Consider the following 27,418-nt stretch of genomic DNA (forward strand, 5'->3'; position numbering starts at 1 on the left):
CAAGAACTCTCAAATTGAAAGCTTCCTTGAGGAGGAGGGCATCAAGCATGAGTTCTCTTCTCCCTACACGCCACAACAAAATGGTGTAGTGGAGAGGAAGAATCGAACTCTATTGGACATGGCAAGAACCATGCTTGATGAGTACAAGACACCGGACCGGTTTTGGGCCGAAGCGGTCAACACCGCCTGCTACGCCATCAACCGGTTATATCTTCACCGAATCCTCAAGAAGACATCATATGAACTCCTAACCGGTAAAAAGCCCAATATTTCATATTTTAGAGTTTTTGGTAGCAAATGCTTCATTCTTATTAAAAGAGGTAGAAAATCAAAATTTGCTCCTAAAACTGTAGAAGGCTTTTTACTTGGTTATGACTCAAACACAAGGGCATATAGGGTCTTTAACAAGTCCACTGGACTAGTTGAAGTCTCCTGTGACGTTGTGTTTGATGAAACTAACGGCTCTCAAGTGGAGCAAGTTGATCTTGATGAGATAGGTGAAGAACAGGCTCCATGTATCGCGCTAAGGAACATGTCCATCGGGGATGTGTGTCCTAAGGAATCCGAAGAGCCTCCAAGTACACAAGATCAACCATCCTCCTCCATGCAAGCATCTCCACCAACTCAAAATGAAGATGAGGCTCAAAATGATGAAGAGCAAAATCAAGAAGACGGGCCACCTCAAGATGATAGCAATGATCAAGGGGGAGATACAAATGATCAAGAAAAGGAGGATGAGGAAGAACCAAGACCGCCACACCCAAGAGTCCACCAAGCAATCCAACGAGATCACCCCGTCGACACCATCCTCGGCGACATTCATAAGGGGGTAACTACTCGATCTCGGGTTGCTCATTTTTGTGAACATTACTCTTTTGTTTCCTCTATTGAGCCACACAGGGTAGAGGAAGCTCTCCAAGATTCGGATTGGGTGGTGGCGATGCAAGAAGAGCTCAACAATTTCACGAGGAATGAGGTATGGCATTTAGTTCCACGTCCTAACCAAAATGTTGTAGGAACCAAATGGGTCTTCCGCAACAAGCAAGATGAGCATGGTGTGGTGACAAGGAACAAAGCTCGACTCGTGGCCAAAGGGTATTCACAAGTCGAAGGTTTGGATTTTGGTGAAACCTATGCACCCGTAGCTAGGCTTGAGTCAATTCGCATATTATTGGCCTATGCTACTTACCATGGCTTTAAGCTCTATCAAATGGACGTGAAAAGTGCCTTCCTCAACGGACCAATCAAGGAAGAGGTCTATGTTGAGCAACCTCCCGGCTTTGAAGACAGTGAGTGCCCTAACCATGTCTATAGGCTCTCTAAGGCGCTTTATGGGCTCAAGCAAGCCCCAAGAGCATGGTATGAATGCCTAAGAGATTTCCTTATTGCTAATGGCTTCAAAGTTGGCAAGGCCGATCCTACACTCTTTACTAAAACTCTTGAAAATGACTTGTTTGTATGCCAAATTTATGTTGATGATATTATATTTGGGTCTACTAACGAGTCTACATGTGAAGAGTTTAGTAGGATCATGACACAGAAATTCGAGATGTCAATGATGGGGGAGTTGAAGTATTTTCTAGGATTCCAAGTCAAGCAACTCCGAGAGGGCACTTTCATTAGCCAAACGAAGTACACTCAAGACATTCTGGCTAAGTTTGGGATGAAGGATGCCAAGCCCATCAAGACACCCATGGGAACTAATGGGCATCTCGACCTCGACACGGGAGGTAAGTCCGTGGATCAAAAGGTATACCGGTCGATGATTGGTTCATTGCTTTATTTATGTGCATCTCGACCGGACATTATGCTTTCCGTTTGCATGTGTGCAAGATTTCAAGCCGACCCTAAGGAATCACACCTTACGGCCGTAAAACGAATCTTGAGATATTTGGCTTATACTCCTAAGTTTGGGCTTTGGTACCCTAGGGGATCCACATTTGATTTAATTGGTTATTCGGATGCCGATTGGGCGGGGTGCAAAATCAATAGGAAGAGCACATCGGGGACTTGCCAGTTCTTGGGAAGATCCTTGGTGTCTTGGGCTTCAAAGAAGCAAAATTCGGTCGCTCTTTCCACCGCCGAAGCCGAGTACATTGCCGCAGGACATTGTTGCGCGCAATTGCTTTGGATGAGGCAAACCCTGCGGGACTACGGTTATAAATTAACCAAAGTCCCTTTGCTATGTGATAATGAGAGTGCAATCAAAATGGCCGACAATCCCGTCGAGCATAGCCGCACTAAGCACATAGCCATTCGGTATCATTTTCTTAGGGATCACCAACAAAAGGGGGATATCGAGATTTCTTACATTAATACTAAAGATCAATTAGCCGATATCTTTACCAAGCCACTTGATGAACAATCTTTTACCAGACTTAGGCATGAGCTCAATATTCTTGATTCTAGAAATTTCTTTTGCTAAGCTTGCACACATAGCTCATTTGAATACCTTTGATCATATCTCTTTTATATGCTATGACTAATGTGTTTTCAAGTTTATTTCAAACAAAGTCATAGGTATATTGAAAGGGAATTGGAGTCTTCGGCGAAGACAAAGGCTTCCACTCCGTAACTCATACTTCGCCACCACTCCGAGCAACTCTCTCTTCTTTGGGGGAGAAATGAGCATCAAGGAAAAGGACTTCATCCTTGGGGGAGAGAGTAAAAGCTCAAACGCAAAAGGACTTCGTCTTTGGTATAATCTTAACTCACTTATTTATGACCAAAGGGGAAGATTGCACTTCGAGGGCTCTAATGATTCCGTTTTTGGCGATTCATGCCAAAAAGGGGGAGAAGTGAGCCCAAAGCAAAAGGACCGCACCACCACCACCAAATTCAAAAACTTAGTGCTTTCCAAAAGTCTTTATCATTTGGTATCCTATTGTGTTCAAAAGGGGGAGAAAGTAGTATTTCAAAAATGGTATATCAAAACCCTCTTGAACACTAAGAGGTGGATCTCTTTTAGGGGGAGTTTTGTTTAGTCAAAGGAAAAGCATTTGAAACAGGGGGAGAAAATTTCAAATCTTGAAAATGCTTTTGCAAACTCTTATTTATGTACCTTTGACTATTTGCAAAAGATCTTTTGAAATGGATTTACAAAAAGAATTTGCAAAAACAAAACATGTGGTGCAAACGTGGTCCAAAATGTTATATAAGAAAGAAACATTCCTTGCATATCTTGTAAGTAGTTACATTGGCTAAATTCCAAGCAACCTTTGCACTTATTTTATGCAAACTAGTTCAATTATGCACTTCTATATTTGCTTTGGTTTGTGTTGGCATCAATCACCAAAAAGGGGGAGATTGAAAGGGAATTAGGCTTACACCTAGTTCCTATATAATTTTGGTGGTTGAATTGCCCAACACAAATCTTTGGACTAACTAGTTTGTTCTAGTGTATAAGTTATACAGGTGTAAAAGGTTCACAACATAGCCAATAAAATGACCAAGTGTTGGGTTCAACAAAAGGGCAAAGAGCCAACCGTAGGCCCTCTGGTCTGGGCGCACCGGACTGTCCGGTGTGCCACCGGACAGTGTCCGGTGCACCACCGGACAGTGTCCGGTGCACCAGGGGACTCCAGCTCGAACTCGCCACCTTCGGGAATTTCCAGGGGCTCTCGCGCTATAATTCACCGGACTGTCCGGTGTACACCAGACAGTGTCCGGTGCGCCATGGAGAAGCGGCCTCAGGAACTCTTCAGCTTCGGGAAAAGCCAACGGCTCGTCCGCTATAATTCACCGGACATGTCCGGTGTGCACCGGACTGTCCGGTGTGACTCCAGCGCAACGGCTATCCCGCGCCAACGGCTACCTGCAGAGGCATTAAATGCGCCGCAGCGCGCGCAGACGTCAGGTTTGCCCATACTGGCGCACCGGACAATGAACAGGAGCTGTCCGGTGCGCCACCGGACATCAGGGGTGGCCCACAAGTCAGAACTCCAACGGTCATATTCCAACGGCACTGATGACGTGGCAGGGGCACCGGACATGTCCGGTGTGCACCGGACTGTCCGGTGCGCCATCGAGCAGGCTGGCTCCCCAACGGCCACATTTGGTGGTTGGGGCTATAAATACCCCAACCACCCCACATTCATTGCCATCCAAGTTTTCCACTTCTCAACCACTTACAAGAGCTAGGCATTCAATTCTAGACACATTCAAAGAGATCAAATCCTCTCCAATTCCACACAAAACCCTAGTGACTAGAGAGAGTGATTTGCCGTGTTCTTTTGAGCTCTTGCGCTTGGATCGCATTCTTTCTTTCTCTTTTGCTCTTGTGATCAACACTCAATTGTAACCAAGGCAAGAGGCACCGATTGTGTGGTGGCCCTTGCGGGGAAGTTTTGTTCCCGGTTGATTGAGAAGAAGGAAAGCTCACTCGGTCCGAGGGACCGTTTGAGAGAGGGAAGGGTTGAAAGAGACCCGGCCTTTGTGGCCTCCTCAACGGGGAGTAGGTTTGCAAGAACCGAACCTCGGTAAAACAAATCCACGTGTCACTCTCCTTATTTGCTTGCGATTTGTTTTGCGCCCTCTCTTGCGGACTCATTTATTATCACTAACGCTAACCCCCGCTTGTAGTTGTGATTATTTTTGTAAATTTCAGTTTCGCCCTATTCACCCCCCCTCTAGGCGACTATCACCACCGGACATCGTAACTCTAGCGGTTAAGCTAATCTATGAGCAACAAGGCTTTGATACCAATTGAAAGGATCACGATGCCCAAGAGGGGGGTGAATTGGGCTTTTCTAAAAATCAACACTAATTAAAACCTAAGCAAGAGCTAAACAAGAGCCCAACTTCACCCCAACAACTAGCACTAAGAATATAATACTAGAAATGTAACAAAGCTAAGATAATACTTCAAATACTTGCTAAACAAATACACAATGTAAAGTGCTTGAATTAAGTGCGGAATGTAAAGCAAAGTTTAGAAGACTCCTCCAATTTTTCCCGAGGTATCGAAGAGTCGGCACTCTCCACTAGTCCTCGTTGGAGCACCCGCGCAAGGGTATCGCTCCCCCTTGGTCCTCGCAAGAACCAAGTGCTCACTACGAGATGATCCTTTGCCACTCCGGCGCGGTGGATCCCTCGAGACCGCTTACAAACTTGAGTCGGGTCACCAACAAGATCTTCACGGTGATCACCGAGCTCCCAACGCCACCAAGCCGTCTAGGTGATGCCGATCACCAAGAGTAACAAGCCGTAGACTTTCGCTTGACCAAGAGAAGCCTAATGCAAGTGGTGTGTGCTCTAGGTGGCTCTCACTAGCGCTAATGAGGAACAAGCGCGGATTATGATTCTCTAATCTCCTCACTTAGGCTCTTGGTGCTTGCAATGCTCTAGCAATGTGCTGGAATAAATGTGGAGTGCAAGACTTTGAATATGGTGGGTGGAGGGGGTATAAATAGCCCTCACCCACCAACTAGCCGTTACAGGCAATTCACTGCGCGATGGCGCACCGGACAGTCCGGTGCGCCACCGGTGCGCCAACGGTCACTTCCAACGGCTAGTTCTGACAGAGAGCCGTTGGACTCATGGCGCACCGGACAGTGAACAGTCTATTGTCCGGTGCACACCGGACAGTCCGGTGCGGTGTCCGGTGTGCCACTAAAATTCATCTCCGAAGGCTGCGCTCTCGGGTTTCTGCGAAGGGGAGGACTCTGCCGTGGACCAGGCTGGCCCCACCTGGCAGAGGGTGCACCGGACAGTCCGGTGCACACCGGACAGTCCGGTGCCCCTAAGCCAGAAACAATAAGTCTTGATTTTCAGCTGATTTTCAAATCGGTTTTCGTTCTAACCTGTGTGTGAGTTCTAGAGTGACACCTAGCACTGTATATGAGTGTGATTGTGCACCAACACTACACTAGAACTCTCTTGGTCAAACTACTCATCGACAACCCCTCTTTATAGTACGGCTAAAAGAGAATAAAAGACCTAACTAAATCGCGAGTGTCCACATCTCCTTGACACTCGGACTCCGTAGACCTTCACCTTTTGTTCCGTCGTTTTAGCCGTCGCTTCGAGTTCTTATCTCCGGGATTGTTTTCACCGTTGTAGTACTTCTACCTGTCATGCGACCTAACTTACCATTTGTCTCTGCAAAACACACGTTAGTCACATATAATATTACGTTGTCATTAATCACTAAAACCAACCAGGGGCCTAAATGCTTTCAGTGGCATTAGATTAAATTGCTCATTACATTTTGTTATGTCATCAAGGCTAGAAATATTTACATCTCTTGTTGTTTTGATTAAATTTGTCTAGTGTATTTTTTAGTCAAAATCGTTTATTCACCCCCTCTAGCCGATGTCCTATATCCTACACATATCATGATATCACATGAAGCGATTGTCAAAATATCATTTCCTCTTTTTAAAGAAAAATATTTTGTTTCTACACTTATAGAGTTTGTGGTTCAATTCTCCACATTGCATGTTTCTTTCTCGATCGGAAGAATTCCCGTACAATTTTGCACAACTCTTTATAAAAATTTGTATAATATAGTAAAGTTGCTCTTGATGACCTTAACAATATTTTCAGCTCGATTTGTCGTTGTGTGGAGATAAATCTGTATCCACCGATAGATATGGGTAATTCTATGAGATTTTTTTATCGTGCGTATAAATATGTGATAGTAAGTAGGTATTTACCATTGTCATCTTTAATCCAATAATATGTGGTGTAGCTCGCCCCTCTAGGCCTTGTTCGTTTGTGGATTACATCCGGAATCGTTCCAGCTAATTAAAGTTTATATAAATTAGAGAAGAAATCCGCTTAAAAATCGTTCCGACCCACCAATCTGGCACAAACGAAAACCCTAGCGAAGACGAGAGGGTCATGAGGGTTTTGAGATTCGTGCGCCGTTTCAACGTATCTGGACCGACAACTTCTGGGTCCGGTCCTGAGCGCGGGCACATAACTAACAAACCATTTCTAACCATCTCTAAACAAAAAATAAAGGGAAATTTGGATCATACCATTAAAAGATCATCACTTTGGATCCATACCATTACTATCTCACTTACATGTGGGTCCACATGAGTCAATGACATGTGGGGTCCATGGTATATATCTAAAGTTTGGATCTTTTAATGGTATAGATCCAATTGTTCCAAAAATAAAATCCAATCGAGGGGAAAAATAATCCTTTTCCCGTTCTTCTGAAGCTGTCCTCTTCTTCCCGTCGCTTCGCCGTCCCGCACCAGGGAGGAGAGGAGGCTTCACCGCGAAGCTCGCCATGATCTCGCCGGTAACCACTATGCCCGCTCCCCCGCATCATCTCTTATGCCGCGCTTTTGACGATTGGTTCGGTCGGTTGTAAATTGGTGCTGAATCTGTATACGGGGCTCTCGCAGGAGAGGAGTTCGTCACAGAGCCCGCGGTCGCAGGCGGTGGCGGGGGCGCCATTCCTGTGGATATCTGTCATGGATCCCGTCAAGATGGGCACCGGCGTGCAGGCCTACATCTCCTACCGCGTCATCACCAAGGTAAAAATGTTATTTGGTCTCGGCTGCCGAACCACTCAGTTGCTCCTGGTTTAGTGATTGTTTTTTGTAACATGGTGTTCATCGAGTGCTTTGCTTGCACCTGTGCGGGCTTGCCTAATTTTAGAGCTAGTTTTTGCACAGTATATGTATATGTGGAGGCACAAAAGCCGGACCAGTGGAATTGGATCATAACCTCCTAATATAGATCTGGAAATAGTACCGGTTGTAATCCAGTAGTAATTGGAGCTCATTGGTTTGAAAAACTCATGCATCGCTCTAGATTGGAGTAGAGCTATCAGCAAAGTATTTGCTGGGCAAAGAAGACAGTGGGAAATCAAATTGTTTCTCAAACATTTAAGTCGAGGGGAAATGAAGAACAAACTATTGGGCACTAGGGCTATGAAGGAAGGTGGTATTATGACTTGACAGGTGGTTGTGTTGGAGTTTGTGAAAAATGTATATTTAAGTTTCAATAAGAAACCATAACAGTATCAATTAGATGAAAGATTCTATCTAGTAAGCAAATTAACAATGGAATGACATGATAATCTTATGTCTAATAGCCAGTGTCTATGCACTTTTCTTGTACCGACATATGGGTCTTGTTTTCACCTTCAAAACTAGTTGATTTGCCAGGCTAGTAACATTTGTTTCTGCAGACCAACCTCCCTGAATTTGAGGGACCAGAGAAAATTGTTATTCGACGCTATAGTGATTTTGAATGGTTGCATGATCGGCTTGCTGAGAGGTACAAAGGCGTTTTTATACCTCCCCTTCCGGAGAAGAATGCTGTTGGTAAAATCCCAAATTATGTTTTTTTGTCAACGTTTTTCATTTAATCTCTTGGGACATGGAATCTCTGGATTGCTGTTGTGTTTTGCTTACTGATCTATTTCTATTCTTTTTCCTTCAGAGAAATTCCGGTTTAGCAAGGAGTTCATTGAATTGCGTCGTCAAGCTTTGGATTTATTTGTTAACAGGATAGCTTCACACCCTGAACTCAAGCAAAGTGATGTCTTGAGGACATTTTTGCAGGCAGATGAAGAGGTAAAACATTTCAATGCAGATCAGCAGACTGCTGCGCCTTTTCTTGTGCATTTATTTGGATTCTTATTGAGAACTGACTCAAAACTTCGTTGGATACACGAAATTGGTCCTTAATTAGTTTGTTTTCATAAACTCATGATTCTTGAAATCTGAGTTTTGATTTAATTTTGAGAAATGTGAATTGAAGTCTTTTGGTATTTTCTTTCAATGATTTTTTTGGCATGATATGCACAGGTCTCCGTAGGATAACTGCTAATAACTACGTAACTCTTATGTCCAGTGATCATTTGACCTGATCTCTTGCTGAAATTTCCATCACAACATAAATAATAAGTAAGTCAGACATATCCATGTGAAGGTTTGATAGTTTGAGTATGTTATATGAATTCAACTGCTGACTTTGCAATAGGCATTTGCAGCCTTCTACCTCACATGCTTGGGTGATGGTTGTCTTATAACTTTCTTTATCCATGACTCCATGCCTTGCAAATATCATTCCTTTGACTAAATAATTCTTTGATGGTTACTTGGTTTTGATGGCATTTCTTCTGCTTCTATTTCTTTTTCCCATGCTTTTGAAGCAGATAATGGATAGGGCAAGATCTTATGAGACCGGTATTTTTAAGAAACCATCAGATTTTTTACAGATGTTTAAGGTACTGTCTCTCGTATCTCCTGTGAGACATTCTTGCTACTTTCTGAACATTTTTCTTAGTTCTTACAAGATTAGAACCAGTATTATCAGCTGTATAGCTCCCATACATCCTGGTCACTGTTGATATCACATTGCAAGTTAACAATCGTGGCATCATTTCTTTAGGACGTACAGTCAAAAGTCAGTGATGTTGTTCTGGGAAAAGAAAAGCCCGTGGAGGAATCTACTCCTGAATATGAGAAGCTTAAAAGTTACATATTTGAGCTAGAAATTCATTTAGCAGAGGCCCAAAAACAAGCATACCGTCTTGTGAAAAGACACAGAGGTATATCAGTTGGTCCTTTGAAAACAGGCCCTTCATTACTTCTTTGAGTTTCTTCGTGTTTAAAATACCTTGCAACTTTACAGTTTCCTTTTCATTTCGAGATTGTTTTGACTAATTTCAGCAAACAAATAATGTTTGTTCTGAATTTTATTTTCCAAACAAAAATATCTGTCTTAAACATGTGGGCAGACCTGGTGCAGTGATGAGAGTTGTCTCACTGAGTCATCAGGTTGCAGGTTCAAAGGAACCTCTCTGCATTTTTATGGGCGGGGCAGGGGGGCTCCCTAGACCCCACTTATGTGGGAGACCCAGCACTGAGTCTGCCTTTTATCTGGCTTAAACATCACGAGGAACTCTAGCTCAAAGACGATCAATAAGACCCTCAATTTTTTCCTGTTTTTTAGCACGGATATCAAGATGAATTACACAGTTCTATTTTTGATTCATTAGAACTTGGACAATCTTTGGCGGACTTCGGAAAGGCGATTAAGCTTTTGGGCTCTTGTGAAGGAGATTTGATGGAAAAGGTGTTTTCTGAAGTTGGTTCAAAGTCAGAGATGTTGTCAATAAAGCTACAAAGAGAGGTAATCATGATATACTCTTACTGTCTTTGAAAGTACTGCTTGATACTGGATATCTTACGGAACAGTTTATATGGATGTTTCTGTGACCCTATGATGTTGACACGCTTCTACTGTAGGCAGACAACCTTCTCTTTAACTTTGAAGAACCCTTGAAAGATTATGTGCGTGCTCTACAATCTATAAAAGTGAGCATTTCCCTCTCTCACCATCTCTATGGTATCACATTATTTGTTGTGAAGTCAGAAATTTTAACTAAATTGGGTTTCATTACAGGCCACTATGCTGGATCGAGCTAATGCTTTCAGGCAGCACTTTGATTTGGATCAGGAGAGGAAGTATAAAGAGCTTAATCTGTACGTTTTGCAAAGCCCATTTTTTTCTTTTTCTTTTCCTGACCAGTCTAGAATAATGTTAAGTAATCAGGAAAATAGGAATCCCTGTGTGTTTGCAATATCAAATTCAGAGTCCTCAACGAACTAGTACTCCGTAATTTATTAGTACAGTGCTGATCTCATGGTTGTTACATATTGCAACTTTAAGAACTTTATAATGCTGTTCTCACTGCAGTGAAAAATTGAAGTTCATGAACCCTGAGAAGTATGCCGAAGCAGAATCTGAGTTTAGAGGGGCAAGTTGCTGTAACTTTCCATTGAGGAATTCTTTACATAGCCTTGTGGACGAGGTTTACAGAAGTTTTTGTTCGCTGATGTGTTGCTGTTCTTACAGTTGAAAGCAGACAGTGAGGAGGCTACGAAGAAGTTTGAACACATAGTAAGACTAATGAACGAAGAGCTCTCTCGTTTCCAGGAGCAGAAAACAGCTGACATTGGACTCGCATTCCATGAATTTGCCAAGGGTCAGGCTAAGCTAGCTAAGGACATTGCGGATGCATGGCGCAGCGTCCTCCCAAAGCTCGAAGCTTGTTCCACATCATAAAGTGTGATCCGTGTTTCCTCATGATGTTTGGGAAGGGGTTGGTAGCTGGTGAGGTTTAGGCTGTTTTTTTTTTCCAGCCTGTTTTGACACGGATTCCTGTATACTTGAACTGCGGGTTGGAAATGTACCAGCTGTTAGATTCAGTTGACATAATTTCTTGCTGTTTGAGCCTGTAACCATCATCTCTTCTTAGATCAATTGACACAACTGCTGGAATCGCGTAATAATGGTAATCAATAATGAAGAAATGCTGTACCACGGTGCTGGTTCCTGTAACTTTCTTGGTTTATTTTTTTCCCTGGAATGGTCAAGACTCAAGAGACAACTAGAATAGCAGGGTTTAGAGGGCTCTTAATTAATAGTTACAGAGATGCAGCGCTTGATCGTGTGGCGTTTACACGGTCAAACACGAGCGATCTGAATAGACTTTTCGAGAGCCTGAAGGAGGCTTCTCATGATCCTGGGCTCCCCAGGTGGCTCCTTGTCCTTCATAGGACCGTTCCTGATCGCTCGGAACACCGGACCAGAGCCATCCGGGGCCGGAGAGACCAGGCAATCGATGTACACCAGCGTCCGCGTCGCGCCGTCCTCGACCGCGACGAACCCTAGCCTGATCCCGCCCTCAACCTTGTCCACCTGGTCGATCGCATCAGGTGAAGAAATCTGGATCAACAAGCCATATCAGAATTGTAGCAGGTCGCTCTATTTTTTTGCTCCCCTACCTTGAGAGGCACCGGAAGTGGCAGGTTGGCGCCTTGGCAGAGGCTGTTCCCCCACTGCCAGCGTCAAGTCAAATACCATCAGTGTCAATTACGCACGCTAGAAAACGCAGAAAAAAGATGCACGGAGCTCGTACTCTCTCAGGCACGCACGCACGACACGAACAGCGCTAACCTGGAAGAGCAAGGACTCCAACCGAGCGGTGTCGATGTTGCCCGGCAGCTTCACGGTGCCGAGGCTAACGCCGTCGTCATCGTCGCTGGCCGGGACAATGCCGCCCTTCGCCGGTGAGGCGCGCGGCGGCTTGCCGGCCAGTCTGGCCCTGAAGCAGGGGAGCTCCTCGCGCTTCTTCTTCCAGCTCCAGCATGCGGCGGCGGCGAACTTGCCGACGCCCGCATGCAACTGCTGCGCTGTTGACGAGCAAGAAACGCTGGACAGACGAGTCAGCAACATCTGCCTTGCGGAGCTGCAGCTGCGCATACACGCTCTCGAGGAGGGAGGGAGCGCCGTGTACTATTCATTCGTGACTCGTGAGGGAGAGAATGGATAAGCTGATGGGCCTGAAGGCTGAAGCGAATGGCTCGGCGGCCTCACCTCCTCACAAGGTGTGTGGTTCGCTCGACTCCTCGACCTGCCGCCTAACGTTTGTCAAATTGTTCTGACCATTGCCTAAAATAACTGATATTAGTATTATAAATAAAATTATATCAACAATAAGACAGTTTGGCCGAGTGGTCTAAGGCGCTAGATTTAGGCTCTAGTCCGAAAGGGCGTGGGTTCAAATCCCACAGCTGTCACTATTTTTTTCTTTTTATTTTGTCTGTGCTAAAGTTAATTCTTTTTTGCAGCCGGTACTCCCACTAGCAGTGTAATAATGAAGCACAATAATTTTGTTATCTAGTGCACATCCACCGAAACACAGGTTAATTGCTATTCATAAGGGACGTGGTTCTCCTGGATTTAAGGAACCATGGCAGGTCCGCTGGGATCAATAAACGGCACACGATTTTAGCGAAGTTCTTGTGTACCTATGCATTATGCACGAGCATTGTGATTCGAGAATTAGTAAATTACCTGTTGACATGAATTATATCTAGAGATGGCCAAACGGGTCGGCCCGGCCCGCCAGGCACGATTATAAAATCGGGTCGAGCTGTTTAAGCACGCGAGCTCAATTTCCTGCTCGAGCCCGTGCCACAACGGGCCGGCCCGGCCCGTTGAACACAAAAAACGGGTCGAAAAGCGGGCTTAACGAGTCGTGCCTAGTTTCCTATCCGAGTCCGGCCCGCTTATTCGTGCCGAGTCGGCCCGGGCCCGCATAGAATCGGACTGTGTCAGGCTCGGACCGGGCCCAAACAGCGGGCTTCATTGCCGGGCTCGCGGACCTCGTGCTTATTGGCCATCTATAATTATATTATTAGGCAGCCCTATCCTTTGTTATTAATTTATGTTGTTGGTCGAAGTATTGTTAATTTCCAGGGAATCATATAAGGCTTTGTTTGGTTACATGGGATAAAATCCCATCATAGATTTAATCCAGGCATGGATTAGGTGAATCCATATTCCACACCAAATCCATGGTGGGATTAAATCTATCAACTAATCCATGTGTCTTTTAAAGCTAGTTATTCTTTTGATCCATGGATTCTAATGTAAACTTGTGCAATATCTCATGGATTTATTCCATACCTAATGAGCTATGGATAGAATCCATGTCTTCCATAGTTTAAAAAATTCCCAAACCTTTGGGTTATATTCCATGATGGGTTTAACCGAATAAAAAAATTTAAGTAGTCATGGATTATTTTAGGGCATGGATTGTGGTATGGATTTAATTCCAATCCATGCTAATACAGAGCGGGATTGGTGTAAACGAACAAAGCCTAATTAGGCTAGCCGGGGCGGGACTTCACCACTGCTTTGGAACAATGCCTCCCTCTTTGATCATCTCTTCTCTGCCCGCCCGTGAGTCCAAAATCCAAATAGCAGCAAACAAATGGAAAATGTTGGTTGTTGGTCATGACAACAGTTTTAATAATATAGCAGGTTTAGAAAGAAGGTATGCATGTCTTGAAAATTTTTGATGTCAATGAGTGATAATCTTGTATACTAAGGGACTAGATTATAGGAATCTATGGTCCATCAAATCTATGATACTTCTGAGTTACAGTCTGGAAGACTTATAGTCAACTGAAAACCTAAAATATGCTCTCGTGATGCCTGAAGCATGAAGGTCAACGATTTTCTTTTCAACATAGGTTCAATCTGTCAAGCAACTATTATTACTCAAGAACAAGCAATATTTTGGACCTTTTCCAAATGTTTAGCACGAGCAGTGTCTGGACCTGCACATGTTAAAAGGTTTACATGTGTTCATGTCCTTAATGTTGATTCCAGTTGTTGCGTGCTACCAGGTTGGGTTGTCAATCACATGCTATCAACCTTGGATTTTGAAACTCTCTTTTAGAATTGCAATAACTTGAGGAAGGACAACAGTCATGTCATCTTGGCTAACCTTCAGGCTGCCGTTTACATGTTTAGTTCTTATAGGTAAATTTTAGTAAAGTTCTTGTGTAGCTATGTATTATGCATGAGTATTGAGATTCGAGAATTAGTGAATTGGCTGTTGGCATGAATCGTATCATTAGAGCGGCCTATGCTTTGTTGTTAATTCATGTTGCCGGTTCAAGTATTGTTAATTTTTAGGGAACCATATCATGCCACTGCTTTGGAACAACATTAATGTTCCTCTCAGTGTTACCTGACTAACCCTCGTGACTCCCTCTGTCTCCCTCTTCAATCATCATTCATCTCTTCTCTGCCCGCCCGTGACTCCAAATATGCTGCTCGAAGTCCGATGAGCAAGCACGCTGCCAATCACAAATCAGCTCGTGATCGCGTTATCGCCGCACAGTAGAGTGTTGACTCTGTTTTCTCGTCACTGATCGTCACAGTACGGCATCGGCATTCCACGGGGTGTGGACTGCGAATTTCGCGCCATTTTCCATCCGTTAATTAACGCCGAGCATGACAATATACGTCTCGTCGTTCACCATCAGCGGAGGCGGCCCCGGAACGAGGTGCTGACTGGTGAGCCGACGAGCAAGACGACAAGAGCCACCCCCACCCACCACATCTCAGACCACAAACGCCATCATGCACCGACTCTGATCCAATTTCACACGCATACTAGCGCCGCCGGTAGCAGCACCGGCAGCCGCGTTCCTCTCCGCCATGGATCCCGCGAACAGCAGCGCGGGCGCCGAGCTCGACGACGCGTCCGAGTGGCGCACCCGGGCGCTGGGCGGCACGGAGTACAGCTGGCTCCGCGCCGTGCCGGGCGGCACCGGCACCACGCTGCTCGCGCTCCGCCTATCCCGCGGCGACGCGGCCGAGGCGGCGCTGCGCTCCCTGCGGGACGCGCACCCCGTCCTCCGCGCCCGCCTCCGGACCTCTTCTCCCTCCGGCCCGACGCTGGCGTTCCCCGATCCGGCACCGCCGTTCCCGCTGGCGCCGCTCCCGGCCCCGGGCTCCGCGCCCGACTTCCACGCGCTCCTCGAGCACGAGCTCAACCGCAACCCGTGGGCCGACGACCCCGCGTCCTCCGACGACGCCCCGGTCCTCTTCGCGACGCTCTACGAGCTCCCAGCCGCCACGGGCGACGCGGCGCTGTTCGTCCGGATCCACACGGTCGCGTGCGACCGCTCGGCGGCGAGTGCGCTGGCCAGGGAGCTCGTCGCGCTGCTGGCCGGCGCCGGCGGCGAGGAGCCCGACCCGGAGGATGCGGCGGCGGAAGCGGGGCTGGAGGCGAGGATCCCCCAGAGGGACACCTGGAAGCCGTTCTGGGCGCGCGGGTTGGATATGGTGGGCTACTCCATCAACGGCCTGCGGACGTCCACGCTGCCGTTCGTGGAGACCGGCACGGAGAGGTCCACGCAGATGCTGCGGCTCGGGCTCGGCCTCGACGAGACGACGAGGCTGCTCGACGTAAGTTCAAGCCTGGACTGTTTCTACTCCTGTGCGTGCGAGTGTTTTGCATTGGCAACAGATAAGGCCCGTAGCTCATTGTCCTCTGTCTAGGCGTGCAAGGAGAACGGGGTGAGGCTGTGCTCCGCCGTGGCCGCCGCGACGATGCTCGCCGCGCGGCAGTCGAAGCCGCTGGAGAGCGGCCAGCAGGAGACGTACTCTGTCGTGACCCTTATCAATTGCCGCAAGTTTCTTGAGCCAGTCTTGGAGGACCGCAACGTTGGTGAGTACGAGTCCTCCGTCTCTCCGATAGTAAGCTCATTCAATGTTGCAATGCTAGAGGTACCAGTGTACCACCATTAATCCATTGTTAATGTTGCAGGGTTCTTCTACTCCGCCATCACCAACACGCACACGATCCACGGCGGGGAAGGGCTGTGGGAGCTGGCCAAGAGATGCCACGACTCGTACACCAGCGCCAAGAGCAACAAGAAACACCTCACCGACATCAACGACCTCAACTTCCTCATGTGCCGGGCCATCGAGAACCCCCAGCTGACGACCGCCGGCGCGCTACGGACGGCGCTCGTCTCCGTGTTCGAGGACCCCGTGGTCGCCGACGTGGCCGAGGTGCAGAGCAAGGCCGGCGTGGAGGACTGCGTCTGCTGCGCCACCGTGCACGGCATCGGCCCGTCGATCGGCGTGTTCGACTCGATCAAGGACGGCAAGCTGGACTGGGCGTGCGTCTACCCTTCTCCTCTGCACTCCAGGAAGCAGGTCCAGGAGATCTTCGACAAGGTGACGCAGATTTTGCACCATGCAGCTGCGGCTGAGGAAAATTTTGGAGACTGCACCTAACGATGTCGTCGGGAGCTTTAGACTGTGTTCAACGGTGTGCCCTTGGCTCCCCCTCCCCTACCACTGTAGCCGATTTAGGGGCTACAGTGCGCCCCTAAATCCTTCACCGGCTTCCTCCTCCTCCTCCTCTCCCCTCCCGATTCCTTCTCTCTCCCGCTAAATGGATGGGCACGCTACGCCGGATTTCTCCCCCGCGGTCGGTTCGTTGGGCCACACAATCGCGCGGTCGGAAAACTCCGCGGAGGGCAAAGGAGGCGAAGCAAGGGCGACGTATCCGCCGCCGGAGAAGGTAGCCGTCGATCCGCTTCATTGGAACTTCAAGGTCCACCCGCGATGAGCAAAGCAGGCGGTCGATCCGGCGCGGCGGTCGGGTATGGCGGCCGCGGAGCAGCTGAAGGAGCTGGGGGAGAAGCTGCAGGCGGTGGTGCCGGCTCCTGCGGATGAACTCGCCAAGCTCCTCGAGGTGAGCCCCTAGCTTCTCTGTTTTGGTTGGCTGCGAACCTTAGCCGCCATCCCTTCCCGTCCGGTCTTGTCGGGACGCGATTCGCGCTGTTGCGTTGCGCGGATCGCTGCGGAATTTCGGTTTCCCTGATGGGATCTTCCCGCCGCTTTGCCGTGCAGGTAGTTCTGGTTGATTTGGTTCAAGATGACGGAGGAAAAGGTGGGGCGGATCTTCATCGGCGGGCTGTCGTGTAACACCACGAAGCGCACGCTCGAGCGCACCTTCGGTCAGTACGGCAAGGTCATCGAGGCTCAGGTACAGCAAAGGCTCTGGCCTGCCGTGATGCTTGTAATTTGAGGGGATTGGGGTTAGTTTGTGTTAGCAACGTTATGAGTTTGGGGCTTGTTTGGATGCAGTAGGCGCAGAAATAAATGATTTCTGCTCGATCTGGGGGAAACAGATGATTAAAGATTAAACTGTTGTAACTTGGGTATGTTTAATTTGGTTACCAGGAACTATAGAGTTTCATTGAATTGTTACCAGTTGCATGCTGTCACCATTTTGATTATGTTTCCAGTTTCCACCATTCCTAGTTATAGGTAACTGAAATGTGTCTCATGACTTCAGTAAAGTTATTGTTATTATAAAAAAACCTCATGGTCTTAAGTCGTTTTTTTATAACCGCAGCTATGGCTACAAAATTATATATCATAAACTGGAACAAGTGATGTTTCTTATTTGTGTATGTTATGGTTTGTTTTTCCCCCTATAGTCTTACAATTTCATTCTAATAGCAGCTGCTGATTCACAGAGACTGCAGTCAGTTCAATTTCTGCATGTTAGGAAGTTAGCAAAGTTGCTGGAAAAGAAATTCACTAATCATGTGAGCTCACTGGTTAGCATTTTTGCGGTGATGGGTTCAGTAAAGATCAATTGGAGGCATATACACTGTTAGATTCAGTTTTGCTAGGTGTGATCTGTTTTGTGGACAGAACCAGATACCTGTTTTTGGCTTGTTAGCACTTAAGATAACTGCTGCCAGCTTTAGAACACAAAAGAATCATCACCGGCATGGTTAATGAACTCCAGTCAAGTAAACATGGTTGCATTAAGAAGTGTCTAGCTCTAGCAGGACCTTGAATGCTGTGTTTATACGGTGGTTTAATTTTGGTAATTTCGATACTATTTATCGCAGGAGACAGTTCTATTATGTTTGACATATGTGCATGTGTTGAAAGACCAAATGCCCATCCATATGTGTTAGGGAAGGAAACTGTCCAGTGAATCTTGTGCCATTTGGCCACATTATTGGTATTGGACCCTTATATGTTCTGGCGTGGACTGTTCTATGTTAGAATTTAGGATGTGGACAGCTCCATGGGTTCAACCTTCGTGTGTTAAATAGCATAATTTATAGCTACTTGTTGTATCGATCTCTATTAAGAGGAGTTTGTAGTTGCAATTGCAAACATACTTAATAGCTATCCTGACCGATAGCACTATGGAACCAGGATTTAACTGTCATGTCTTATTTTAGTATTAAATAGGTTGGTCATACATACCTGACATGGGGATTAATTGTGAAGTTTTAATACTAATTACGAAGTTTGCTAATTAATTGTGGACCAAGTTATGGCCGTGTACTATGCATAGAACAAATAAAAATAAAACTAATATTGGATGGTAGTTGAGTTAGTTGATGATGAAAGTATATAATATTGATGTAGTGGGGTATAGAGGTTTGATATAGGGGGAACCGCTGTAGACCGTGGAGGTATAGGGGGAGAGAGAACGCTGACGTGGCACGTGAGTGGGATATAGGGGGAGAAATTTAGGGGGAACCGCTGAAGTCAGTCTTATGGGACATCTCGGTAGAGCTATTGCTCCATTTGTGTCTTTGTGAGCAGTGAGGCATTCTTTTCTCGTGCGGGTTTCAGCTTATAGATTATATAATCTGGATTATAATCTGATTATATAATCTAGATTATAATCTAAATTATCATCTAGATAGATTATAATCTACATTTAGCTGTTTGGTAGTCTAAATTATACAAATGTAGATTATTTAAAAAGACAACAGCACCTTTGTTTGTTTATTTGAGGTGGGGAAAGAAGAATGACATATATTGTGATTTATATTTACATAATCATGGGTAATGAGTCTTTTGCCAAAAAATAATCTCAAATAAGCTACATACATAGCAAACCGGATCACATCTGTGCACGTGAAGCCGACAACAGATCACAAAGTTAATATGGCAACATCCTTCACTGTGAATGAGATTAGCAGTCAGCAGAGAACATCCGGAAATAGAGTAAAGTAGGTCAGAAACAATAATGCCCATTTCAATCACTTCCTTTTTTTCCGTGTAGTTACTCACGCTTGGATAACACAATCAGCTATACACGCCACGCTTTCACAATCGTCCAAAACCCCCCAAATACATTAGCTACACTACACACAAGAAAAAGAAAAGGTTAGAATTCACGGTTTAGCACATGCCGCGTCGCTGCACATAGGGGACTCGAGGTTTATGGGGACTTTACGAGTAGGTGCTCATACAGTTTGGTAGGGTTGTTGTGTATAATTGACGGGTTCGCGTCTTCCAGGCGCTCGGCAAGGGATCTGAGCATGGAGACCAGATGGCGCGTGTTCTTCGTGCATCGGCACACTAGGTCTAAGTATTGCATGGCCTCCTGAGGAAGGAGACCAGTCATGAAGAAGGGGAAGAGCTTCGAGTGTGTCATCTCCATTGTAGATACTGCCTCCGAAGCCCATGCAGAACTGGACCTGCCAGAAACCTTCCCCTCCTCCCGCTGCATCCGTCTTACTTGTTCTAGCCGTGGGAGAAGGTCGCTCTCTTCTTCTTTGAAGTGCTCTTTGGTGCGATCCTGCCAATGTTTTGATAATATCAGAGATACACCGAACGCTAACAGATAGAGGTATAAATTTACAAGCTCACTGCCTAGGAGTTACAATGGCTCATTGAGTTTATTTTATAGGACGCGTCCAGATATGGAGTGTTTGGTATTATCAGCAGACCTCTTTACTAAATAGCTAGTAGGATATTCTATAGACAAGGTTCTCATTATCCATGTAAGTATGCACCAGTCTACAATACTATATTAACAAAAAATATCAAAACAAACTTCAAAGGCCGTTAAGAGCCTAAAGTTTCTTAGCTGGTTCAGAGATAAATTGCTGGCTAATTTTGCCTGACCATTTGTTAACCCATGCTATCAGTAACCAGCTCAAATCAACATAAGCCCACACACTGAATGCAATCACCAAATTTACAGTTTGCAACAAGGACTGTCTGGTGACCACAGAGATGAAGCATCCATGGAATGAGAGTGCTCGCTACGATTGCACCATTTATGGTAAATGGCCTCCGGACCTACGTCAAATTCTTTTCAAAAGCTTGGTAAGAACATGTGAGATAGGGCCAGCTGTAATGAGCACAAAATGTTGAAACCTTTATTGTCAGGTAAAGTAATCATTTCTTAATTGCTTGGGCCAGGCTGCACCCTACAATCTTCCCTCGACTTTCATTACACAATACACATCTTCCAAGTTTCCAATAAAAAGGAGAGCTGTACGCTAACGCTATGGCGGCCCATTCCTATCAATCTCAAAACATTGAAGTTCCCATGCAATATTTTGCTGAAACAATGCCAGTTTTACAGATCAAACAGGCTGAGAATGACACAGACTGCCTCCTACTTTACTTTTTCCTTCGCAACTTTTTCCCAGTATGCACAAAAGCAATGCAGTAGAGCTGTGAAGATAGCGTTATGCGGTATGGTGGTGACTCCAGATCCATTTTGACAGGCCATGCGAGTTCTAGAGACAACAGGTTGGAAGTGTCCTTATCCAGGACCTACATGATCTTCCAATCCAATTCAATGAAAAGTGCAAGTATAAATGGTACTCCCTGTGTCTCAAAATAGTATTTGTTTTAACTCTTGAATTTTATGTCTATATTCATCTGGATAATGATGAATGTAGACACATATATAGAACACATACACCGAATATTGTATGAATTCACTAAAAAGCTAAAACAAATTTCATTCGTCTCAAGTGGAAACGAGTTTTAGAGACAATAGGTTGGAAAATATAACAAACTTTTCCACTTTTTTTTGAAGAATCAGGAGGGGAGGCCCCTACTGAGGATTTTATTAAAGAAGCGAAAAGAAAACGTTAAAACTTAGTCTTTTTACAAACGTTAAAAAGCATTGAATAAGAGAGCACTACTCCTATGCCTGCCACAAACTCAGCCAATTCGGGATAGAGGTGTCAAAGTTCCCCCGCGCTCTGTGTATGATCAACCGCAGCTCTTTGCTGAATTCCTGCGTACAGCGATGCACCGAAGGATCTTTGTTTGAAAACAACCACTCGTTTCGGCTTTTCCAGATGCTCCAAGTCATGAGAATAATAATCTCCATAGAGAAGGGAACGTTAAGCTGGTGGTTAAGGTTCGCTGATGCCTCCTCAGGATTAGAAATTCTAGGCGGAGTTATGCCAATTGAATTCCAGCAGGCTTTCGTGAAATTGCATCTGAGGAACAGATGATAGAGTCTCCTCTCTTTGCCATAGACAGTTCTCGCAAGAATAAGAATCCAGCTCCATGTTTCTCCTTCTCAGCATATCTCTGGTAGTTCCAGCAGGCAATTGAATTTTTCCTGTGCCTAATGGTGGCATGGGCGTGAAAGAAGCGAGAGCAAATGTCTCCATCAGTAACCCACCTAATAGCCGCACGCTGCTTCCAATAGATTTTCTGAATGTTAAGCAATTCGGTCACCTTTTGTCGCAGAATTTCTCTGAAATTCCATTCCTCAATAGATAGATCCCGATGCTCTTCCATGTTGTCAATAAGCTCAATTAGCAGCTTGATGTTCTTCACCGTTTTATCAATTTTTGGCAGCGATCTCTGCCAATCTTTCAGAACTTTTCTTACATACTTGAACTTGGCAGTCAGGTTTTTAGCTTTGTCGGGTATGCTAGGGAGCGCATTCCATGTAGTTTGGAAAAGATTCATGAAACCATCCAATTCAAGCCAGAAGTTCTCAAACCGAAATAACTTAGGTTTAGGAATTCTAGACTTAAAGGAAACCAAACAAGGAACATGATCGGAGATATCTCGCGGCATTGTCTTAGCATGGGAGTCCGGGTAGACAATCGACCATTCTTGAGAGATGAAAAACCAATCCAGCCTCTGAAGAAGAGGTTCCCGCTGTCTGTTCGACCAGGTGTACGTTAGCCCGTGTAGGGGAATTTCAATCAAGTCTAAGTTGCTAATTGCTTCATTGAACTTCAACATAAGGTTAGTATCACCCCCAATCCTATTCCTGTCCTCCGGCCGACGGATTAAGTTGAAATCACCAACGAGAAGCCAAAGTTTGTCAGAAGGCATAGAGATATTATGTAGCCAGTTGAGGAAATCAATTTTCCCATGGTGGGTACAAGGAGCATAAACATTTGTAATAATCCAGGAACAAGCCGACAAATTTGAAGTGAATTCCACCGACTGGGCATAATTGTTTTGAAAGATAACATTCCCCGAAAGCCTTGAGCTCTTCCAAATGATAACAGATCCTCCCGAGTTCCCCATCGAGGGTACAAAAGCAAATGAGTCAAAATGAGCAGGACAAAAGTTTTTAAGGTATGCCGAGTCAAAGAACTCCTTTTTTGTTTCTTGCAAACAAATAACCTCACAACCAGCATCCCGAATAGAACACCGAATAGCATTCCACTTAGCGGTAGAGTTAATTCCTCTAACGTTGTGGCTCAGCACAGACCACTCCAGGAAGTTAACAGTATTGGGATTACTCATTGAGTAAACAAGAAGTTTTTGGGGTATAACAATACCCAAACCAGTGGGTAAAGCCAGATTCAGTCCACAAGCAAAATATTAACAAAACATTAAAACAAGCACGCACAGGTGCTAGCCAAGTATCCAGAAGACCTGCATGAACCAAAAGTAAAACCAAGCACACCCAAAAGTTAATGGGGCCCACTCCGTAGCCCAGATCACCCGCTGTCCGCCTATTGTTTGTCTTGCTTATCTTCATCAGATGAATCATCAGTCTTTTCATCATCCAGATCCTTCCTGCCAACCCTCCGCTGCCCAACAGATCCCACAGTCGATTTCTTTTGCTTTAACCTATGCTCAGAAAGGTCATCCTCAGACAGGTTACAAAACCTGGAGCCCAGATTCCGCAGCACCTTGGAGGATAGCGGGGGGCATCGAAGTTATGTTGGCACATGAGGCAGTTCCTTTTTGGGCAGGCCCCATGCCTGAACCCAGCACGTGATTCTTTCAATCGTTTGCTTCTTCTGAGCTCTGACTCCACAATGATTGGTGACGGCCCACCACAACCGTCAGAATCCTTGGAGATCCCAGAAATGACATCCTCCAGGGAGGAATCATTCGGACATTCCTTAGGGACCACAAAAGGGATGGATTTCATTCCCTGCTCCTGCAAAGTTGGGGGAATATCTGACAGCAGAAGGGTCTTCGACCAATTGAAAGCATCAGGCTGAAGCAGATTCGAAAGGAAAAAAGGTGCCCACTTCTTAGGGATGTCCACCGAGTGGTCAGCCGACCCAGCAGGAGCAAAGTATTTGGCTCAGAGCCTAGAGAACTGGGCAGATCTTTTTCTCTCCTCAAACATCTGGAAAACGGGGTCAGGCTGCCATTCCTGAGAGAGCATGAAGTTCATCTCTAAATTCTGAAGATGATTATTGTTAGGCTCACCAACATGGGCCTGATGAGGCAAGTCCTCCATATCATGGACATGGTCCACCTGAGGCACCGGTCCATCAACCTCCTGAGGCCCAATGAATGGGACAGCATTGATATCAAATCCATCCCCAAGCAGCACATGTCCATTCTCCACAAAATGACCATTCGGAAGGGGCACAAGCTGACCAGCACCAATGGAGCTATCAGACGACAAGCCAGAGTGCTGGTTACCGAGTTGTAGTTCTTCCTGCTGAATGGGTTGCTCCTCTGGCAAGATGGGCTGCGGGACCTGCTGATTGGGCTGGTCATTCACAATCCACTGGTCCCAATCTCCCTGGCCAAAGTCATCCTGCTGAGCCGGCAGCTCTCCACCCGCAGGCTCCGGAGGGAAATTTAGGTCAAGCCCTGCCGGAGGCAAGGGCTGACCCAGCCCGAAGAAGACCAGGGGGAGCTGATGGCCATCCTCGGGGGCCGGGGGGATGGGGTCCTCATCTTGAGCTTGCCCGCCAAGCATGAGTTGCTGAATAATTTCACATTGAACAGTCCAGGAGTCACCAGCAAAGCCCTCAGCCTCCGAAAAAACAATAAATTAGGGGACCTCATCAAGTGAAGTGACACGAACACGAAGCAAAGTTCTAGAGATATTACTCCGATCCTCCTCCCAGAGAATCAGTCTTCCAAACGACCCAATGGCGGCCTGCAAGTACTCTGAAGAACGATAATCCAATGGAAACCCCAGAAGCATAAGCCAGCACTCATGGTTGAAAAGAAGAGCACGGTGATTCCAAGCATCATTATGACGGACCGCGGTGAAAGTAGCATCCAAATATTGCTGGGGGCCAAGCAGAACCAAATTATCCCGTTCCAGAACACTACGAAACTGCACTATCACCTGCCCCAAGTGCGAGCGCTGAATGGCTCGAACACCGACCCTACGATGCTCAACAAGATACTCCCTGACCACATCTCTGACCGCAGGGAACAAGACCTCGTGCTCAGGCAAAGGATGAATATTGATAACCGCCCAGTCCTCATGCATTGGCGGTAAACGCTGCGAGACTGACCTGACCATGATCCCACGATGCTGGACCACCGAGGCGCTGAAGCCTGGTGGGAGGAACGGCTCCGGGTCTACGCGCTGGTACGCCATTGACAGATTCTCAGAGGGTCGCCGGAGAGCCAAGAGCAAAGGAGCGGTTTGGGGTTTTGGTGAAGTGACACCCAGCGAGAGCTCCAAGGACGTTTCGGGCGCCTGTTCGTATATTTTTAATAAGACCGCCCTGGCGAATTCACCGAAGCAGGCAAAGGTGGGAGGGGTCCCACCCGTCAGGGACCCGGGGGGAAGGGCGGAACCAGGACCCGAAGTCCAAGAGGTGAGACGACCCCTCCAAAAGGCAATTACTTTCGAAGGAAGGGAACGAGGAGAGGGGAAATCCAAATTCCGATTTCTTACGATTGCAGAACAATTCCAAATGCCCACTGGCTTTACAAAACTGGCAGAGAAACGCTGAGGAAACCGGACCAGACAAATCCGCCCTCCCAAGGGTGGGGGGGACCGAAAGGCCAGGCCCAGGCCTGAGAGGCCCATTACGCAAAATGGGCCGCCAATGAAGCCTACGAATCCTGGGGAGCCCAGCAGTTGAATTTGAAATTGAAAAGGAGCAATCATCACGGCCCTGACGCCCGCGTCCAATCATGCTTCCGTTAAGCCTAGGAAGACCCACTGAAGGAACAAGCCAGCGATGAAGATCACGCGACGGGGCTCCCGAGGTCGAAGCGGCGATAGGAAACCTCGAGCCCCGAGCTCCTGAGGAGGATCCCAATCTATTGAAGACAGAAATCCTCGGCGCATTCAAATTTCCAGCGAAGCGGGAAGGAAGATTATGACGAAGAACTGGGACAGCGTTCGCACCGGTCAACGGCGGACGCCTAACCATATCAGCGAACGAGATTTTTTTTCTGCCCTAAACAAACCACCAGTTGGCCTTCTCCTCTTGAAGGAATAATCTGAATTCATAATTCCAATTTGGTCCACCAGAGTTCCACAAGTTGAAGAAAGCTTTGAATTCCGGACGAACAATGCATCTAGAGTTGTAAATGTGGAACCCAACATCCTTGGAAGAAACTGTGAAGCGGAAAACCCGGTCAGCAAGCGAGAGGACCTTAAATCCCCTGGCAAAACCACCAAAAGCAGCTTGAAGAAGATGACCAACCGAAACCGGGTCGAGCTTGAAGATGCATCTACCAAACGAGACAACTAGCCAAAAGGCCGACGGAGAGTTCGGACTTCCAGAGCAAACAGGAGAAGAAAACCGGCGCCTAACATCAGCCTCAAATAACGAACCCGGCCGGAAGTCCAAACGAGACAAATCCATCACCCAGCACGAAGAGAGACAAACTTTTCCACTTGAAAACGGAAGGAATCGATTTCCTTCTTTGGTAACATGGTGAATGGTCCCCCTCATCATTCTCATGGTAGGTTATTTGCTAAAGCGATGCAGATTAGGACAGGGCAACATCCACACAAATAAATTATTGCTTTTGCCTGAAGGTCCTATAGAAGCCTTGAAAGTTACAACAGGTGAAGTTTGCAAGCAAAACCTCCTAAGCAGTCGAAGGTTTCCATATGGCTCACTTCTGAAGACACCTAAGATGGCGCTTTGCCTATTCCTTCAAGCGTGACGTTCATAACTAAATACATGCTTCTACCACCAAAAAGCCTTACACTAGTGTATATTCTGAAGTAGAAACGTTTCACAAGCAATGCACATTTGGCAGATAAAGAACAACCAATGCAGTTATTGGATAACACAGGAACTGTACCTGCAACGCTTTGAGGCGAACCAAGAGGTTGACCAGAACTTCATGGAATAGGGGGCTCCCCAATTCCAACGTCAGCAGTGTTTTTATATCCTCTTTGATTCCATTCATTATTGGCAGGTGCCTCCCATGCTGCTCGTTAACCTTGTCGCACACCCCTTGTCACACAAAATATTGGTGTCAGACTAGATTAGATCCTAATCATATCAGTATGCAAACAGTTGATGCTTAAATAAATGTTCTATTAATATCTTGGATCGAAGATGACAAGATGGGCATCTGGTGCGAGTGTGACAGTTGATTCCCACTTCGGTCGTCTAGTATTCACTCCAATCCATATGTATTTCAATCCATATGTATTGAGATGAATTAGAGTGTAAATTAAATTAATTTACACCATAATCTACCTCAATACATATGGATTGTGGTGAATAAAACAAAGCCTTCGGGTGCGGGAGTTAGTCAACCCGGTACTCGTGAAGCCGTTTATTTGTTTTCACTTAAAAACAGCCAAATATCTATCTTTGAGCTAATGCATTTGTAACGCCCCGAATTTTGCAGTTGAATTTTTTTCTTTTCTTTACTCGCCAAATTCGGGCGTTACCTTTTCTTTTTCTTTTTGCCCTCGCTAGACCTTGACTTTTTCCAAAGCTAGCGGGATTCGGTTTGGAATTCCCGTGTAAAGAAAAACTCAAAAAAATACTTTATGTTGTTTGATGCACCATGCCGAGCTATGCATTCTTTGATTGTTTGAAAGTGCAAATGCATTCATCTAGGAAGATCGGATTTCGAAAACAGGGAAATAATCTTTTCTTTTTCTTTC

General features: G+C 46.1%; 4 protein-coding genes and 1 non-coding gene across 7 annotated transcripts in view; 3 read left to right on the forward strand and 2 right to left on the reverse strand.

Annotated features, from left to right (window-relative positions):
- The first annotated feature begins 7,104 nt into the window (after nucleotides 1–7,104).
- LOC100194251 (Sorting nexin 1) lies at nucleotides 7,105–11,298 on the forward strand. Of its 2 annotated transcripts, none has more exons than XM_020541911.2 (11): nucleotides 7,105–7,255; nucleotides 7,362–7,493; nucleotides 8,153–8,288; nucleotides 8,407–8,540; nucleotides 9,125–9,196; nucleotides 9,370–9,520; nucleotides 9,971–10,104; nucleotides 10,221–10,289; nucleotides 10,378–10,457; nucleotides 10,672–10,732; nucleotides 10,831–11,298. In XM_020541911.2, the coding sequence occupies exons 1-11, from the start codon at nucleotides 7,244–7,246 to the stop codon at nucleotides 11,038–11,040; spliced, it is 1,191 nt and encodes a 396-aa protein (XP_020397500.1). In that variant the 5' UTR covers nucleotides 7,105–7,243; the 3' UTR covers nucleotides 11,041–11,298. The 2 variants fall into 2 exon arrangements, with proteins under 2 accessions (XP_020397500.1, NP_001132764.1); NM_001139292.1 differs by having other exon boundaries at nucleotides 7,196–7,255; nucleotides 9,361–9,520; nucleotides 10,831–11,297.
- On the reverse strand, nucleotides 11,278–12,382 carry LOC100276195 (uncharacterized). 2 transcript variants are annotated; one of them, NM_001174237.2, is made up of 3 exons: nucleotides 11,935–12,332; nucleotides 11,763–11,816; nucleotides 11,310–11,676 (listed from the first exon to the last, which is right to left on the reverse strand). In NM_001174237.2, the coding sequence occupies exons 1-3, from the start codon at nucleotides 12,238–12,240 to the stop codon at nucleotides 11,443–11,445; spliced, it is 594 nt and encodes a 197-aa protein (NP_001167708.2). In that variant the 5' UTR covers nucleotides 12,241–12,332; the 3' UTR covers nucleotides 11,310–11,442. The 2 variants fall into 2 exon arrangements, with proteins under 2 accessions (XP_035817266.1, NP_001167708.2); XM_035961373.1 differs by lacking the exon at nucleotides 11,763–11,816 and having other exon boundaries at nucleotides 11,278–11,703; nucleotides 11,935–12,382.
- Nucleotides 12,383–12,477: 95 nt separating this feature from the next.
- Nucleotides 12,478–12,557, forward strand: TRNAL-UAG (transfer RNA leucine (anticodon UAG)). Its single transcript has one exon. It is a non-coding gene; the product is annotated as a tRNA-Leu (tRNA).
- Nucleotides 12,558–14,825: 2,268 nt separating this feature from the next.
- LOC100284912 (uncharacterized) lies at nucleotides 14,826–16,960 on the forward strand. Its single transcript, NM_001402550.1, has 3 exons — nucleotides 14,826–15,747; nucleotides 15,841–16,009; nucleotides 16,109–16,960. The coding sequence occupies exons 1-3, from the start codon at nucleotides 14,995–14,997 to the stop codon at nucleotides 16,582–16,584; spliced, it is 1,398 nt and encodes a 465-aa protein (NP_001389479.1). The 5' UTR covers nucleotides 14,826–14,994; the 3' UTR covers nucleotides 16,585–16,960.
- Nucleotides 16,961–19,266: 2,306 nt separating this feature from the next.
- The window catches only part of LOC103636454 (uncharacterized), a 41,821-nt gene continuing 33,669 nt past the window's right edge, over nucleotides 19,267–27,418 (reverse strand). Inside the window, exons 3-5 of the mRNA XM_008658805.2 lie at nucleotides 26,599–26,753; nucleotides 19,590–19,918; nucleotides 19,267–19,481 (exon numbers count right to left, since the gene is read on the reverse strand). Coding sequence (XP_008657027.2) covers nucleotides 19,427–19,481; nucleotides 19,590–19,918; nucleotides 26,599–26,753 — 539 coding nt within the window. The 3' untranslated portion in view covers nucleotides 19,267–19,426. The remainder of the gene's footprint in view (nucleotides 19,482–19,589; nucleotides 19,919–26,598; nucleotides 26,754–27,418) is intronic.

The sequence above is a fragment of the Zea mays genome, chromosome 8 (genome assembly GCF_902167145.1).
Source record: "Zea mays cultivar B73 chromosome 8, Zm-B73-REFERENCE-NAM-5.0, whole genome shotgun sequence".
Taxonomy (NCBI): domain Eukaryota; kingdom Viridiplantae; phylum Streptophyta; class Magnoliopsida; order Poales; family Poaceae; genus Zea; species Zea mays.

Coding starts and splice junctions, on each gene's coding strand:
- LOC100194251 (NM_001139292.1), top strand. Junction 8,541..9,124: donor TTTTGCAGGCAGATGAAGAG/GTAAAACATTTC, acceptor CTTTTGAAGCAG/ATAATGGATAGGGCAAGATC. Junction 10,733..10,830: donor CAGAATCTGAGTTTAGAGGG/GCAAGTTGCTGT, acceptor CTGTTCTTACAG/TTGAAAGCAGACAGTGAGGA.
- LOC100276195 (NM_001174237.2), bottom strand. CDS start 12,240: ATGCGCAGCTGCAGCTCCGCAAGGCAGATGTTGCTGACTCGTCTGTCC. Junction 11,817..11,934: donor TGGAGTCCTTGCTCTTCCAG/GTTAGCGCTGTT, acceptor TGACGCTGGCAG/TGGGGGAACAGCCTCTGCCA. Junction 11,677..11,762: donor CACTTCCGGTGCCTCTCAAG/GTAGGGGAGCAA, acceptor GCGATCGACCAG/GTGGACAAGGTTGAGGGCGG.
- LOC100284912 (NM_001402550.1), top strand. CDS start 14,995: ATGGATCCCGCGAACAGCAGCGCGGGCGCCGAGCTCGACGACGCGTCC. Junction 15,748..15,840: donor AGACGACGAGGCTGCTCGAC/GTAAGTTCAAGC, acceptor TCCTCTGTCTAG/GCGTGCAAGGAGAACGGGGT. Junction 16,010..16,108: donor CTTGGAGGACCGCAACGTTG/GTGAGTACGAGT, acceptor TTAATGTTGCAG/GGTTCTTCTACTCCGCCATC.